At 40.4% G+C, this 16222-nt stretch overlaps 3 protein-coding genes across 3 annotated transcripts; all 3 read left to right on the forward strand.

Moving 5' to 3' along the window:
• The first annotated feature begins 217 nt into the window (after positions 1–217).
• Positions 218–718, forward strand: LOC124287080 (neuronal acetylcholine receptor subunit alpha-5-like). The gene has a single exon (XM_046723559.1). The coding sequence runs from the start codon at positions 218–220 to the stop codon at positions 716–718; it is 501 nt and encodes a 166-aa protein (XP_046579515.1).
• Positions 719–7367: 6649 nt separating this feature from the next.
• On the forward strand, positions 7368–7868 carry LOC124287081 (neuronal acetylcholine receptor subunit alpha-5-like). Its single transcript, XM_046723560.1, has one exon. It carries the CDS (start codon positions 7368–7370, stop codon positions 7866–7868), a length of 501 nt encoding a protein of 166 aa, XP_046579516.1.
• Positions 7869–15287: 7419 nt separating this feature from the next.
• Positions 15288–15788, forward strand: LOC124287082 (neuronal acetylcholine receptor subunit alpha-5-like). Its single transcript, XM_046723561.1, has one exon. It carries the CDS (start codon positions 15288–15290, stop codon positions 15786–15788), a length of 501 nt encoding a protein of 166 aa, XP_046579517.1.
• The last annotated feature ends 434 nt before the right edge of the window (positions 15789–16222 follow it).

The following is a 16222-nucleotide window of genomic DNA, read 5'->3' on the forward strand; positions in this document are numbered from 1 at the left end:
CTCAGAGATAGACTACGTATTTGACGATGTACCAATATCCTTTATCTCACTTAAAGAAAATGGAGAGTGGGAGGTTTTGGGTTCGTTTGTAAAGGAATATTTCCCAGGTAAGGGTCTGTATCAGGTCCTGGAGTTGGGATTCATCCTTGGTCGACGTCGAACTTTCTACATTCTTACTGCCGTTTTGCCTCTTTGCATCCTATCCTGTCTCAATCTAATGGTGTTCCACGTGCCCCCGGAGTCAGGAGAGAAGATGACTCTCTGTGTGTCTGTGTTGTTGGCCTATGCGGTGTACCTGACATCCATCAACTCCTTCTTACCCTCTGTGTCCGACCACGTGGCTCTCTACAGCGTTTATCTGAACTGCATGTTTTTCCTCAAGGCGTTGACTGTTGTGGCGTCAGTCTTTGTCCTACACCTTCACTCAGCACTGCCCAAGTCGACAATAAGAAAACAGCTGACTAAGCGTCTTTCTGGTAATCCAAAGAAAGCTACAACCGGTACCGATTCAACTGGTAATCCCGGTGAAGCTAATGACCTGAATGATGCATCTGTGAAACCTGACAAGAAGGCCGAGGACGTCAAACAGGTGCTCGAACAAGAACAGTGGTTTGATATTGTCAAAAAGGTGGACCTTCTGTTCTTTTGTGTTTTCTTATTGTTGTTCATTTTGTCAACATGTGGATTTTTCTGCGCAATTGCATTCAGACAAGTGTAATAGTCTAACTTATATAATTACTTTAATCTGACGATAATATGGCGTGTTCCTAATACTGTAAATTCCGTCTCTAATTTTCAAAACTTGATTTACTCAGAGGTGCTTTTTTCCTGTCAATGCATATATATTTCACGTTATGGCGACAAAAGTGATATTGAAACTACTGGGCGATTCTCTGTATATGAGTCGTGTAGATGATATGTTGTTTGTCTTCAAATAAGTGTTACGATGTCATAATGGTGATTTCAGTCCGTAAGCATTCTTAGTTTGATTTAGTAATCCACTCATATACTAACGAAATACTACTGTGTTTCTAAATGTGTACCTAGGTTACACGCTGACAATATTCAATTACTGAATGTACTAATGGGCACGAATGTGAACTTGAAATTGGGTGATTCTCTGAATATCTGTCGTTTAGATGTCTTTTGTCTTCAAATCAGTATTATGACGTCATAACAGCGATGTGCGTCTGTAAGCATTCTTAGTTTGATGTACTGCCTACTTCATGTTATCCGACCAGGTAGCTGTATTCCATGAATGTGCTATATTTCAGTAAGGTATTTCAGTGCTTTAAAAAATACTTGGGCATGTGCAGAGAGATATTTTCTTGGAGGACTGTTATAAGGATCAGCGATTTCTAAATCCAGATGAACAACCAAGTTGAGAGACAACTCAGAACATTTGACTGAACCCATGTCACTTTTCTCAATACAGTTGTTTGCGTGTGTTTATTTTGTCCTCACACATTAGAAATATACTACTGTGCTTTCAAACGTATTCCTTGGCAACCATAGATTTAAACATGTAACAGTTAACGCTTTAAAGGCACAATGTCACACATTTTCGACAGTATTTTGGCCTGAAATCGTTAACTGAAACTGCGAGGCGAACAGCTTCCACACGGATAACACTTGCGAAATATGGAATGTAAACATCTCAACATCAAAGACTGTAGGACACAGTGTTTGCCGAACTGGTATCAATCACAAGTTTTGTGTAGGATATTCGTAAAGAACGCTCCAAGCGACGTAGCTCTATTGGGTTCGCTTGAAATAATGTTCGACCAGAAGAGGGCACGAGAGTCGATTTAATGCAACATTGCTTTAATTCATTCGAACTCTTTAATATGATATTGTAATTTAAATGCGTATTTTTTGTTTGCAATAAATTATATGGTAGCTTCCCTGAGTATTATTAATAATACATTATGTATTTTTAGGGAAGAGTGGTGTGACATTGTGTTTTTAAAGCCCAGATTGGCTATGTGGTAACGAATTCAATTTTTGCCCACTCATCTGCAGCAATATGTGGAAATCACAAAAGCCTTCTTTCTGATATGTATATCTGTCAGATATGTTTAAACCACCATTTGTCATTTAATATTAGCTATTTACCTCGGAATTCCATCACCTACAGACATTCAGGTACGGCGTGTAGAAGTAGCACACATAGCTATTTTACATGCTAAGGTATTCATTGTTTGTGTGATGAGTTTCACGCATATTTCCTTGATGTGCTGGTGTATGCTTTGTACTTTGTTGTGTGCTTGAAATAAAGCTTTTTATAAAATCACTATATATTTTGATGAGTGAACTCACAGATTAAATCGAGAGACAAACTTCAGTAAGAATATCAATATCACATACAGTATAGATATAGTTGATAATGCAAACAGTTTGGTCCTGCACACAAGTTGACAAGAATATACGATCTAACAACATACAGATGTACAATCGTGTAAAGACGTGTTACTGACCAGTGTGCCGTTGTACAAAACAACCGTAACCCTACGACAGTTTTCGGTCTATGCTATAAGGTATGGGGGTTACGATGACCTCAGGCCTAAGATCGCTTTGTACAACGACACCAAGGTCTTTTAAGTGAGTGAGTGAGTTTTACACCGCTTTTAGCACTATTCCAGCAATATCATGGTGGAGAACACCAGAAATGGGCTTCACACATTGTACCCATGTGGGGAAACGAACCTGGGCCTTCGGCGTGACGAGCCGCCCTATGCCTTAAAGGAACTGGAGTACACAGGCATAAGTCTTGAATCTGACATAAAACACACTCTTTATCCACCAAATTCCAGTGCTTTGACTGTCACCCATACATATTTGATTTAATTCTTCTGATGTTTGTATGACCTTTAAACGATTTTATGTTACAGATGAGTAAATAAAAGAAAATTCAACAAAATCGTTTCAGTAATAATGAATTCAGTGGTTTCAAGCTTTCAGGAATAAGGTATTTACCAGGATTTTGACCAGGAGAGAAATATAGAGTTAATAAAAGCGACAAAAAACCTTTCCATGGCCATGAGAAATTTCTGTTGAAAGCAGAATGGATTGTACAGTTGCAACTATTACTCAGCAGCAAAAAATACCAAAAAACGTCAGTACGAAATCAAAATTAGATAGCCACTGTATCAAGGTTTTTTTTGTGTGTATAATATTTTGACACATCAATGAATAACTCAACACAATTTCAAGACATTACGTGAACGTTTGCCGTCCATTCAGACGCTTGACTTCAGTATCTAGTGTGACCACCACGAGCGGCAATAACTGCAGCACAGCGTCTATGCATGGAGTGCACCAATCGATTGATGAAGGCCATTGGCACCTGGAACCACACTCTGAAAAAGTTCTGGCGCAACAAATCGGCAGTGTTCGGCCTTGGTATGACATTATTCAGTCTCCTCTGAATTTCATCCCAGAGATGTTCAAATGGGTTTAAATCAGGACTAAGGGCTGGCCACTGCATAATGTTGACACCGTTCTGCTGTAGGAAGTCCCGTGTAGTTCTGGTAGTGTGGGCCTGGGCGTTGTCATGCGGGAAAATGTTGTTCCGGTGACGTGCAAAATGTGGTATGACGTGGGGTCTGAGAGCTTAGTCGATGTAGCGCACTGCTGTGATGGCGCCTCCTCTTCCTGGACCAAGGTTCTGGAACACCACAGGACCCACTCCCTGGTTCAGGCCTCTTCCACTCCATACCATGATGCTTGCACGTCCCCATGAGTAACGGGTCTGAGTAACGCTGGCCATGTCGTCGCCATATTCTTGTTCTGCCATCTGCAGTTGATAAGCAGTACCACTCTCATCTAGGAAATGTTCTCCATTGCCTGTATTGCCAGTTTTGGTGTTGTAGGGCAAACTGTAGACGTTCACGCCAATGACGAGGGGTGAGGATAGGTCCTCGTTAAGGTCTACGGCAATGGACGTTCCTGCTGATAAGACGTTGGCGTACTGTATCAGAACTGATTGGTCTTCTGTGTGTTCCCACTGTCAGGCGTGCTGTTTCCGATTCCTGCATGAAGGGATTCTGACCATGCTGTCGCACAACATAGCAGTCTTGTCGTCTTGTGGTAACCCTTGGTCTGCCAGTACGGGGGCGATCAGTTGTGGTGTTGGTGGCCCGGAAACGTTGCAGCAGCCTGTAGATGGTCCGAACGCTGAACTGGAAGTGATTGGCAACGACTTGTGCAGTGTGGCCAGCTTCAGGTCTTCCTAGCGCCTGGTTCCTCTGAGCTGTTGTGAGTTGCGGCATGAGCTGCATGAAAAACCTGGAAAACACCGTACCATCTCCGAGGTCAGCTTGCGTTACGTTTATGCGAAGGAAAATTCCAAACTGACGTTTCTTTTGCTGCTTAGTATATATTGTGAGCACATGATTGTTTGTTAAACGTCACTGACAGCAATATTACAGCTGGATGGTTGCGGTCTGTAAATAAATCAACTCTGGACCAAGTAATCCGGCGACTGGCATCATGAGAAACGATGACGGAGCATGTGTTTATGAATCACTTTCAAATAGTGATGACACCAGGCGTTGGCAGAAAGGTTAGCGCGTCCTTTCCAACCGGTGCCACCAGTCATAAACATATGAAAGAAAAGCTTAAACTGCCCCAGGGCAGGCATCCGTCATGAACATAATTATGTAAAGGGTAGTCAGCAGTTCACCTGAAATCAAAGTAGGAATTTGCCTCGGACATGATCTTTGTCACTGATGCATGATATTTTGAAATGCATCCATATGTCTACTGTAAATTTTGGGAAAGCTGCACAGAGGCATTGAATGTTGTTGATCGTACATCTTCTGAACAAGAGTTGCATTCTGATATCTTGGTAAAAGAGTATGCTTGATTCTACTTCTAAAGTGAGCCCTGAACTCAGACCCGTTCTGAGATAAAAATACACAACACTCAAGCAATCCTTTGCATTCTTCAGAATCTAGATGGTATTAATTCAGTTTGTCTCAAATACTTTTTGTGAATATTTGATTGCCTTTTCCTTGCAGGATAAAGGATTATTGTTCTATTTATTCAGACCAGGATTTGGTGCTAGATTTGCTTGAGCCAGCAATATATCTCCCCTTGTATGAATATGGAACTTGCACTCCAGTACTGAACAGGAACTTCTTCAGGTTTCAGGGTCAAGCTAAAATGTGATAGAACGGATGCAGGGCAGCCAGACTTTGGATGACAGCTGTTTGGCACAGAATGGTTTCATTTCAATTCTGTTTCTTCTCTTTCAGTTGGTGCATTCTACCAATAACACACTGACTCAACCCAGTCTAAAAGATATTCTAAGGTTTCTTTTGGCACTTGTTCTGTCATATGCTCCGAGAGACTCCTTATAATGATTTTTGGTTGAGATCTCATCATGAGCTGCCACGCTCAGCAGCACATCTTATACTTGCTCAATCAGTACATATTATTTATAACAATAAGATACATACGCTTTAAAGAAAAAGCATTAATCGTGATTATCTTTTGCTGTTGAGCGTTGGTCGTAACTTCAGTAAGAGTTCACACCTTAGGTAGTCCTCTCCAACAATATTTACATCATACATGAAGTATATTATCATAATCACATAGAAATGGAAGTAAATATATGTTTAATGAGGAACGTGACTTTTCGGAGTATGTTCTTAATTCTTGTGCAGGTGAATGAAAACTAGGAAACAGATATCTACATATCATTTATGAGCATCACTTGTAAATGTCATTCAAAGACTTAACATTGAATCAACTATATATTTCTTGCAGTTTGATACAATACTATACTTTCCTTTCTCCGTCATTGTGCGTGCAGTTACAAATTCAATTTAGCTTGCTTTGATCTTTAAAATTACATTGAAATCGAAAATATCCTTTGATATTTAATGTAAGCCTTGGTAGCCCTTCACCAAAAGACATGCATTTGACTAAACGGACCTACCTGGGATCAGCTTGTGCTTACAAATTTCAATTATGCAATACCAGTGTTTTGCCAATATATTTTAGTTCAATACAATGCATCGACGTGTACCATGTGTGTGTGTGTGTGTGTGTGTGTGTGTGTGTGTGTGTGTGTGTGTGTGTGTGTATGCGCTTGTGCGTGCGTGTGTATGTTTGTCGTCTTGCTTTGTGCACAACCTGAACATTTTCCCCATTGGGTTCAAGTGAACGTATCGACAAGTAAGGAATAGCCTTCATTTTCTAACTTAGCCACAGTGTGTGTAAATTCGATAAAACATCATTGGTTCCTATGACAACCACGATCATCAATCTGCAGGAACACAGATGTTTTCTTTAGATCGTTTTACTGCTTGACAAACAGAACAATGAAATCGGTATGGTTGACCACAAGAGAAAATGTCTTCCCGTTTGACATGTGGTGTTTACTCAGTCGATCCATTACGCTTTTACTGGGATTATGGAATCAAACATAATCTATTATATATAGATCATGTTATCAATATAAAGAGTATGAGCATAAATTCGAGATTGATTCATCACTGGCATTAATTTTTAAACTGATTAAACAAAGCTTCTGCTGTTTATTCTGTAAACATTACTTAGGATTAAAATGCTGCGATTCTTGTCAGAATCATTAAAGCTGTTAGCGCTGCTGTGTCATACAGCGTTGTGGCAAAATGGGAACAGAACTGTTCTTTATACTTATGTGTCCTGTTGTTATGTGCAATGTTACCTTCCTTACTCCAAGAGATCTAGTGTCAGAATATGTATCTACCCACAATCATATGGATCAGCCGGTGGCTATTTCCAAGTCTATTCTGGAAGTATCTGTCAGCTTTAATCTGCTACATATTGAGGATCTTGACGAGACAAAACAAATGTTGACCACCACTGGGTGGTTCTTCTTCAGGTGGACCCTTGAAGGATTGTCGTGGGATGAAAGTAAATTTCCGAATATCACAAGGGTCTCGGTTTCACCAAAGGACATATGGTTGCCAGATTTAGTGTTGTCAAACTCTAATGGCAATATTGGGGGCGAAAATCAACCATGCACTATTAGCAACAATGGAACTGTGGAGTGGGGTGTCATAGAACGCCGCTCAACGTCTTGCACTGTGGATGTCACAGGCTTTCCGTTTGACAAACAACGCTGTTCCTTAGAGCTGACACAATGGATTACACTCACCTCAGAGATAGACTACGTATTTCACGATGTACCAATATCCTTTACCTCACTTAAAGAAAATGGAGAGTGGGAGGTTTTGGGTTCGTTTGCAAAAGAATATTTTCCAGGTAACGGTCTGTATCAGGTCCTGGAGTTGGGATTCATCCTTGGTCGACGTCGAACTTACTACATTCTTACTGCCGTTTTGCCTCTTTGCATCCTATCCTGTCTCAATCTAATGGTGTTCCACGTGCCCCCGGAGTCAGGAGAGAAGATGAGCCTGTGTGTGTCTGTGTTGTTGGCCTATGCGGTGTACCTGACATCCATCAACTCCTTCTTACCCTCTGTGTCCGACCATGTGGCTCTCTACGGCGTTTATCTGAACTGCATGTTTTTCCTCAAGGCGTTGACTGTTGTGGCGTCAGTCTTTGTCCTACACCTTCACTCAGCACTGCCCAAATCGACAATAAGAAAACAGCTGACAAAGCTTCTTTCTGCCAATCTAAAGAAAGTTACACCCGGTGCCTCTTCAACTGGTAATCCCGATGAAGCTAATGACCTGAATGATGCATCTGTGAAACCTAACATGATGACCGAAGACGTCAAACTCGTACTGGAACAAGAACAGTGGCTTGATATTGTCAAAAAGGTGGACCTTCTGTTCTTTGGTGCTTTCTTATTGTTGTTCATTTTATCGACAGGAGGTTTTTTCTGCGCAATTGCATTCAGACAAGTGTAATAGTCTAGCTTATATAATTACTTCAATCTAACGATAATATGGCATGCTCGTTTTACTGTTAATTCCGTCCTAAGTTTCTAAACTTGATTTACCCGGACGTGCTTTTTTTCGTGTCAATACACATACATTTCACGTTATGGCGACAAAAGTAATATTGAAACTACTGGGCGATTCTCTGTATATGTGTCGTGTAGATGATATGTCGTTTGTCTTCAAATCAGTGTTACGATGTTATAATGGTGATGTGAGTCTGTAAGCACCCTTAGTTTGATTTAGTAATCCACTCATATACTAAAAAAATGCTACTGTGTTTTTAAATATGTACGTAGGTTAAACACTGAAAACATATATTTACTGAACGTACTAAAGGGCACGAATGTGATCTTGAAATTGGGTGATTCTCGGAATATATGTCGCTTAGATGTCTTCAAATCAGTATTATGACGTCATAATAGCGATGTGCGTCTGTAAGCATTGTTAGTTTGATGTACTGCCTACTTCATGTTATCCGACCAGGTCGCTGTGCTACATGTCGTCAATGCGTGTCCTATATTTCAGTAAGGTATTACAGTGTTTTAAAAATACTTGGGCATGTGCAGTGAGATAGTAGTATCAGTGATTTCAAGATCCAGATGAACAACCAACTCAGAACATTTGACTGAACCCATGTCACTTTTCTCAATACATTTGTTTACATCGGTTTATGTTGTCTTCACACGTTAGAAATATTCTACTGTGCTTTCAAATATATTCCTTGGCAACCATAGATTTAAGCATGTAACATTTAACACTTTAATTGGCACAATGTCAGACAGTTTCGACAGTATTTTGGCCTGAAATCGATAATTGGAACTGCGAAGCGAACACTTGCCAAATGTGGAATAAAAACAATTGCTCTCAAAATAAAAACTGTAGGACGCGGTGTTGTCGGTGTTTGCCGAACTGGTGTCACTCACAAGTTGTGTGTAGGATATTCGTAAAGAGCACACCAAGGGACATAACTCTATGGGGTTCGCTTGAAATAATGTTCGGCCGGAAGAGGGCGCGAGAGTCGACTTCATGTAACGTTGCTTTAATTCATTCGAACTTTTAAATTTGAAATTGTTATCTAAATGCGTATTATTTCTTTGTAAGAAATTATATGGTAGCTTCCCTGAGGGCTGATAGTTAGTATTATTGAGTAAAATGCATTATGTGTTTTTAGAGAAGTGTAGTGTGACATTATTTTTAAAGCCCAGATTGGCTATGTGGTAACGAATTCAATTTTGCACACTCATTTGCAGCAATATGTGGAAATAACGAAAGCCTTCTTTCTTATAGGTATATCTGTCAGATATGTTTAAACCACCATTTGTCATTTTTATATTAGCTATTAACCTTGGAATTCCATCACCTATAGACATTTAGGTAGGACGTGTAGATGTAGCACACATAGCTATTTTACCTATATAACAGTGTCAAAAATTTTCTATTTTCCTTCTAGTTTTTGATAAAATTCGAAAATACTCTACAATGCATATTTAACTTTATTTTACTCTAACTATACATGCGCACTGTCAACTTGCATAATACCACTTATCGCCTTGGGATGGAAGCTGCCACAACAGGTCAAGCGACGCTATAGGCAATTAAATGTTAGGTCACTTTGCGTCCTAATCGAAATACAGGGCTTTCTCGATGCAGGGAGCCTGATAGTGAAGTTACAGCTGACCAAGTCAAGTATAATCTATCAAAGGAACCAGCACAAACTGTGACATTCTAACGGCATTCATAATCTTTGATTATCTAACTTTCATTACTTCGGCATTCAGCGTTAGCGTCTGACATTCAAAACTTGCGTAACGTAACCAGCATGTGATATATTCTATTATCGAAATTGCAAATTGAACATGCGCGTACGGACTTGCTTTCGAATTCGCGCAGGAGGTCTCGGGTATATAAACAGGATGGTTGCACACTAGAATCATTCCTGCTTTGCCTGAAATGCCTCTCTGTTTGTTTTTTGAAGGGTGGGGATCCCGGAGATAATTCCCCCAAATAATTCTAGGTTTAAGACAGTAACGCAACATACTGTTTTACATACAAAGGTATTCATTGTTTGTGTCATAAGTTCACGCATAGTTCCTTGATGTGCTGGTGTATAATTGGTTGTCTGCTTGAAATAAAACTTTTTTATAAAATCTTTATGTATTGTGCTGAGTGAATTCACAGATTAAATCGAGAGACAAACTTCAGTACGAATATCAGTATCACATACATCGTCAATATATCTTATAATGCAAACAATTTGGTCATGCACACAAGTTGACAAGAATATACGATCTAACAATATACAGATGTACAATTGTATAAAGACGGGTCGCTGACCAGGGTGGCGTTGTACAAAACAACCTTAGCGCTACGACAGTCGTAGGTCTATGTTATAAGGTATGAGAGTTACGATCGCCTCAGCCCTAAGATCGCTTTGTACAACAACACCCAGGTCTTTAAGGAGTGAGTGAGTTTAGTTTCACACCGCTTTTAGCACTATTCCAGCAATATCATTGTGGGGAACACCAGAAATGGGTTTCACACATTGTACCCATGTGGGGAAACGAACCTGGGCCTTCGGCGTGACGAGCCGTCCTATGCCATAAAGGAACTGGAGTACACAGGCGTAAGTCTTGAATCTGACATAAAACACACTCTTTATCCACCAAATTCCAGTGCTTTGACTGTCACCCATACATATTTGATTTAATTCTTCTGATGTTTGTATGACCTTTAAACGATTTTATGTTACGGATGAGTAAATAAAAGAAAATTCAACAAAAGCGTTTCAGTAATAATGAATTTAGTGGTTTCAAGCTTTCAGGAATAAGGTATTTACCAGGATTTTGACCAGGAGAGAATAATAGACTTAATACAAAGCGAACAAACCCTTTCCATGTCCATGAGAATTTTCTGTTAAAAGAACAGTGAGTGAATTACATTTTAGGCCACTTTTAGCAATATTTCAGGAATAAGATATTCTGTGGATTTTTGATACCAGGATTTTGACCAGGAGAGAAATATAGAGTTAATAAAAGCGACAAAAAACCTTTCCATGGCCATGAGAAATTTCTGTTGAAAGCAGAATGGATTGTACAGTTGCAACTATTACTCAGCAGCAAAAAAACCCCCAAAACCGTCAGTACGAAATCAAAATTAGATAGTCACTGTATCAAAATGTTTTGTGTGTGTATAATATTTTGACACATCAATGAATAACTCACAATTTCAAGACATTACGTGAACGTTTGCCGTCCATTCAGACGCTTGACTTCAGTATCTAGTGTGACCACCACGAGTGGCAAGAACTGCAGCACAGCTTCTATGCATGGAGTGCACCAATCGTTTGATGAAGGCCATTGGCACCTGGAACCACACTCTGAAAAAAGGTCCGGCGCAATAAATCGGCTGTGTTCGGTCTTGGTATGACATTATTCAGTCTCCTCTGAATTTCATGCCAAAGATGTTCAAATGGGTTTAAATCAGGACTAAGGGCTGGCCACTGCATAATGTTGACACCGTTCTGCTGTAGGAAGTCCCGTGTAGTTCTGGCAGTATGGGCCTGGGAGTTGTCATGCGGGAAAATGTTGTTCTGGTGACGTACAAAATGTATGACGTTGGGCCTGTGAGCTTGGTTGATGTAGCGCACCCCTGTGATGGCGCCTCCTCTCCCTGGACCAAGGTTCTGGAACACCACAGGACCCACTCTCTGGTTCAGGCCTCTTCCACTCCATACCATGATGATTGCACGTCCCCATGAGTCTCTTTCCATAACACATTGGTCTGAGTAACGCTGGCCACGTCGTCGCCATATTCTTGTTCTGCCATCTGCAGTTGATAAGCAGTACCACTCTCATCTGTGAACAGAACAGTTCTCCATTGCCTGTATTGCCAGTTTTGGTATTGTAGGGCAAACTGTAGACGTTCACGCCAATGACGAGGGGTGAGAATAGGTCCACGGTAAGGTCTACGGCAATGGAGGTTCCCGCTGATAAGACGTTGGCGTACTGTATCAGTACTGATTGGTCTTCTGAGTGTTCCCACTGTCAGGCGTGCTGTTTCGGATCCTTGTATGAAGGGATTCTGTACATGCTGTCGCACAACATGGCGGTCTTGTCGTCTTGTGGTAACCCTTGGTCTGCCAGCACGGGGGCGATCATTTGTGGTGTTGTTGGCCCGGAAACGTTGCTGCAGCCTGTAGATGGTCTTCCTAGCGCCTGGTTCCTCTGAGCTGTCGTGAGTCGCAGCATCCTGCTGATGTTGTACTTGAATGTTTTAACCAGTTTTAAGGGGTGCATTTGTTAGGGCTGGTTCTTGTAAGCAACCCGCTGCAGCATGAGCTGCATGAAAAACATGGAGAACACCGTACCATCTCCGAGGTCAGCTTGCGTTACGTTTATGCGAAGGAAAATTCCAAACTGACGTTTCTTTTGCTGCTTAGTATATATTGTGAGCTCTTGATTGTTTGTTTAACGTCACTGACAGCAATATTACAGCTGGATGGTTGCGATCTGTAAATAAATCAACTGAGGACCAAGTAATCCGGTAACTGGCATCATGAAAAACGATGACGGAGCATGTGTTTATGAATCACTTTCAAATAGTGATGACACCAGGCGTTGGCAGAAAGGTGAGCGCGTCCTTTCCAACCGGTGCCACCAGTCATAAACATATGCAAGAAAAGCTAATACTGCCCCAGGGCAGGCATCCGTCATGAACATAATCATGTAAAGGGTAGTCAACAGTTCACCTGAAAGCATTAGGGTAGATATCATACTAGGAATTTGCCTGGGACATCAACTTTCTCACTGATGCATGATATTTTGAAATGCCCTCCATATGTCTACTGTAAATTTTGGGAAAGCTTTACAGAGGCCTTGAATGTTGTTGATCGCACATCTTCTGAACAAGAGTCGCATTCTGAAATCTTGGTAAAAGAGCATGCTTGATTCTACTTCTAAAGTGTGCCCTGAACTCAGACCCATTCTGAGATAAAAATACACAACACTCACGCAATCTTTTTCATTTTGGAGAATCCAGATGGTATTAATTCAGTTTGTCTCAAATACTTTCTGGGAATATTTGATTGCCTTTTCCTTGCAGGATAAAGGATTATTGTTCTATTTATTGAGACCAGGATCTGGTGCTAGATTTGCTTGAGCCAGCAATATATCTCCCCGTGTATGAATATGGAACTTGGACTCCAGTACTGAAGAGAAACTTCTTCAGGTTTCAGGGTCAAGCTACAATTTGATAGAACGGATGCAGGGCAGCCAGACTTTGGATGACAGCTGTTTGGCACAGAATGGTTTCATTCAATTCTCTTTCAGCTGGTGCATTCTACCAATAACACACTGACTCAACCCAGTCTAAAAGATATTCTAAGGTTTCTTTTGGCACTTGTTCTGGCATATGCTCCGAGAGACTCCTTATAATGATTTTTGGTTGAGATCTCATCATGAGCTGCCACGCTCAGCAGCACATCTTATACTTGCTCAATCAGTACGTATTATTTATAACAATAAGATACATACGCTTTAAAGAAAAAGCATTAATCGTGATTATCTTTTGCTGTTGAGCGTTGGTCGTAACTTCAGTAAGTGTTCACACCTTAGGTAGTCCTCTCCCACAATATTTACATCATACATGAAGTATAGTATCACATAGAAATGGATGTCAATATATGTTTAATGACGAACGTGACTTTTCGGAGTATATTCTTACTCCTTGTGCAGGTGAATGAAAACTAGGAAACAGATATCTACATATCACTTATGAGCATCACTTGCAAATGTCATTCAAAGACTTAGCATTGAATCAACTATATATTTCTTGCAGTCTGCCACAATGCTATACTTTCCTTTCTCCGTCATTGTGCGTGCAGTTAAAAATTCAATTTAGCTTGCTTTGATCTTTAAAATTACATTGAAATAAAAAATATCCTTTGATATTTAATGTAAGCCTTGGTAGCTCTTTACCAAAAGACATGCATTTGACTAAATGGACCTACCTGGGATCAGCTTGTGCTTAAAATTTCAATTATGCAATACCAGTGTTTTGCCAATATATTTTAGTTCAATACAATGCATCGACGTGTACCATGTGTGTGTGTGCGCGCGCGCTTATGCGTGCGTGTGTATGTTTGTCGTCTTGCTTTGTGCACAACCTGAACATTTTCCCAATTGGGTTCAAGTGAACGTATCGACAAGTAAGGAATAGCCTTCATTTTCTAACTTAGCCACAGTGTGTGTAAATTCGATAAAACATCACTGGTTCCTTATGACAACCACGATCATCGATCTGCAGGAACACAGATGCCTATGTTTTCTTTAGATCGTTTTACTGCTTGACAAACAGAACAATGAAATCGGTATGGATGATCACAAGAGAAAATGTCTTCCCGTTTGACATGTGATGTTTACTCAGTCGATCCTTAGGCTTTTATTGGGATTATGGAATCAAATATAATCTTTATATATAGATCATGTTAACGAGTATGAACATAAATTCGAGATTGATTCATCACTGGCATTAATCTTCAAACAAATCAAACAAGGCTTCTGCTGTTTATTCTGTACACATTACTTAGGATTAAAATGCTGCGATTCTCGTCAGAATCATTAAAGCTGTTAGCGCTGCTGTGTCATACAACGTTGTGGCAGAATGGGAACAGAACTGTTCTTTTTACTTATGTGTCCTGTCGTTATGTGCAATGGTACATTTCTTACTCCAAGAGATTTAGTGTCAGAATATGTATCAAACCACAATCATATGGATCGGCCGGTGCCTATTGCCAAGTCCATTCTGGAAGTATCTGTCAGCTTTAATCTGCTACATATTGAAGATCTGGACGAGACAAAACAAATGTTGACCACCACTGGGTGGTTCTTCTTCACGTGGACCCTTGAAGGATTGTCATGGGATGAAAGTAAATTTCCGAATATCACAAGGGTCTTGGTTTTACCAAAGGACATATGGCTGCCAGATTTAGTGTTGTCAAACTCTAATGGCAATCTTGGGGGCGAAAATCAACCATGCACTATTAGTAACAATGGAACTGTGGAGTGGTACGCCATAGATCGCCGCTCAACGTCTTGCACTGTGGATGTCACAGGATTCCCGTTTGACAAACAACGCTGTTCCTTAGAGCTGACACAATGGATTACACGCACCTCAGAGATAGACTACGTATTTCATGATGCACCAATATCCTTTACCTCACTTAAAGAAAATGGAGAGTGGGAGGTTTTGGGTTCGTTTGTAAATGAATATTGCCCAGGTAAGTGTCTGTATAAGGTCCTGGAATTGGGATTAATCCTTGGTCGACGTCGAACTTACTACATTCTTACTGCCGTTTTGCCTCTTTGCATCCTATCCTGTCTCAATCTAATGGTGTTCCACGTGCCCCCGGAGTCAGGAGAGAAGATGAGCCTGTGTGTATCTGTGTTGTTGGCCTATGCAGTGTACCTGACATCCATCAACTCCTTCTTACCCTCTGTGTCCGACCACGTGGCTCTCTACAGCATTTATCTGAACTGCATGTTTGTCCTCAAGGCGTTGACTGTTGTGGCGTCAGCCTTTGTCCTACACCTTCACTCAGCACTGCCCAAATCGACAATAAGAAAACAACTAACAAAGTTTCTTTCTGCCAATCCAAATAAAGTTACCCCTGATGCCTCTTCAACTGGTAATCCCGATGAGGCTAATGACCTGAATGATGCATCTGTGAAACCTGACATGAAGGCCGAGGAAGTCAAACTCGTGCTGGGACAAGAACAGTGGTTTGATATTGTCAAAAAGGTGGACCTTCTGTTCTTTTGTGCTTTCTTATTGTTGTTCATTTTGTCAACATGTGGATTTTTCTGCGCAATTGCATTCAGACAAGAGTAGAAGTCTAGCTGATATGATTTCTTCAATCTAACGATAATATGGCGTCTTCGTAATACTGTAAATTCCGTCTCTAATTTTGAAAGCTTGACTTACTCAGAGGTGCGTTTTCATGTCAATGCACATATATTTCATGTTATAGGGACAAAAGTGATATTGAAACTACTGGGCGATTCTCTGTATATGTGTCGTGTAGATAATATGTCGTTTGTATTCAAATCAGTGTTACGATGTCATAATGGTGATGTGAGTCTGTAGGCATCCTTAGTTTGATTTAGTAATCCAATCATATACTAAAAAACATACTACTGTGTTTTTAAATGTGTACCTAGGTTACACACTGGCAATATATACTGAGTCAAAAAAGAAAATTCACAAAATGTAATTTGAAAAATAATGAATATTTTTTCTCTGATGATACATCTATGTATCCTAAA

The sequence above is a fragment of the Haliotis rubra genome, unplaced genomic scaffold (genome assembly GCF_003918875.1).
Source record: "Haliotis rubra isolate DU_JTF1 unplaced genomic scaffold, ASM391887v1 Scf4, whole genome shotgun sequence".
NCBI lineage: Eukaryota > Metazoa > Mollusca > Gastropoda > Lepetellida > Haliotidae > Haliotis > Haliotis rubra.

Bases quoted from the DNA above. Each gene is read 5' to 3' on its own strand.
- LOC124287080 (XM_046723559.1), top strand. From the start codon at position 218: ATGGTGTTCCACGTGCCCCCGGAGTCAGGAGAGAAGATGACTCTCTGT.
- LOC124287081 (XM_046723560.1), top strand. From the start codon at position 7,368: ATGGTGTTCCACGTGCCCCCGGAGTCAGGAGAGAAGATGAGCCTGTGT.
- LOC124287082 (XM_046723561.1), top strand. From the start codon at position 15,288: ATGGTGTTCCACGTGCCCCCGGAGTCAGGAGAGAAGATGAGCCTGTGT.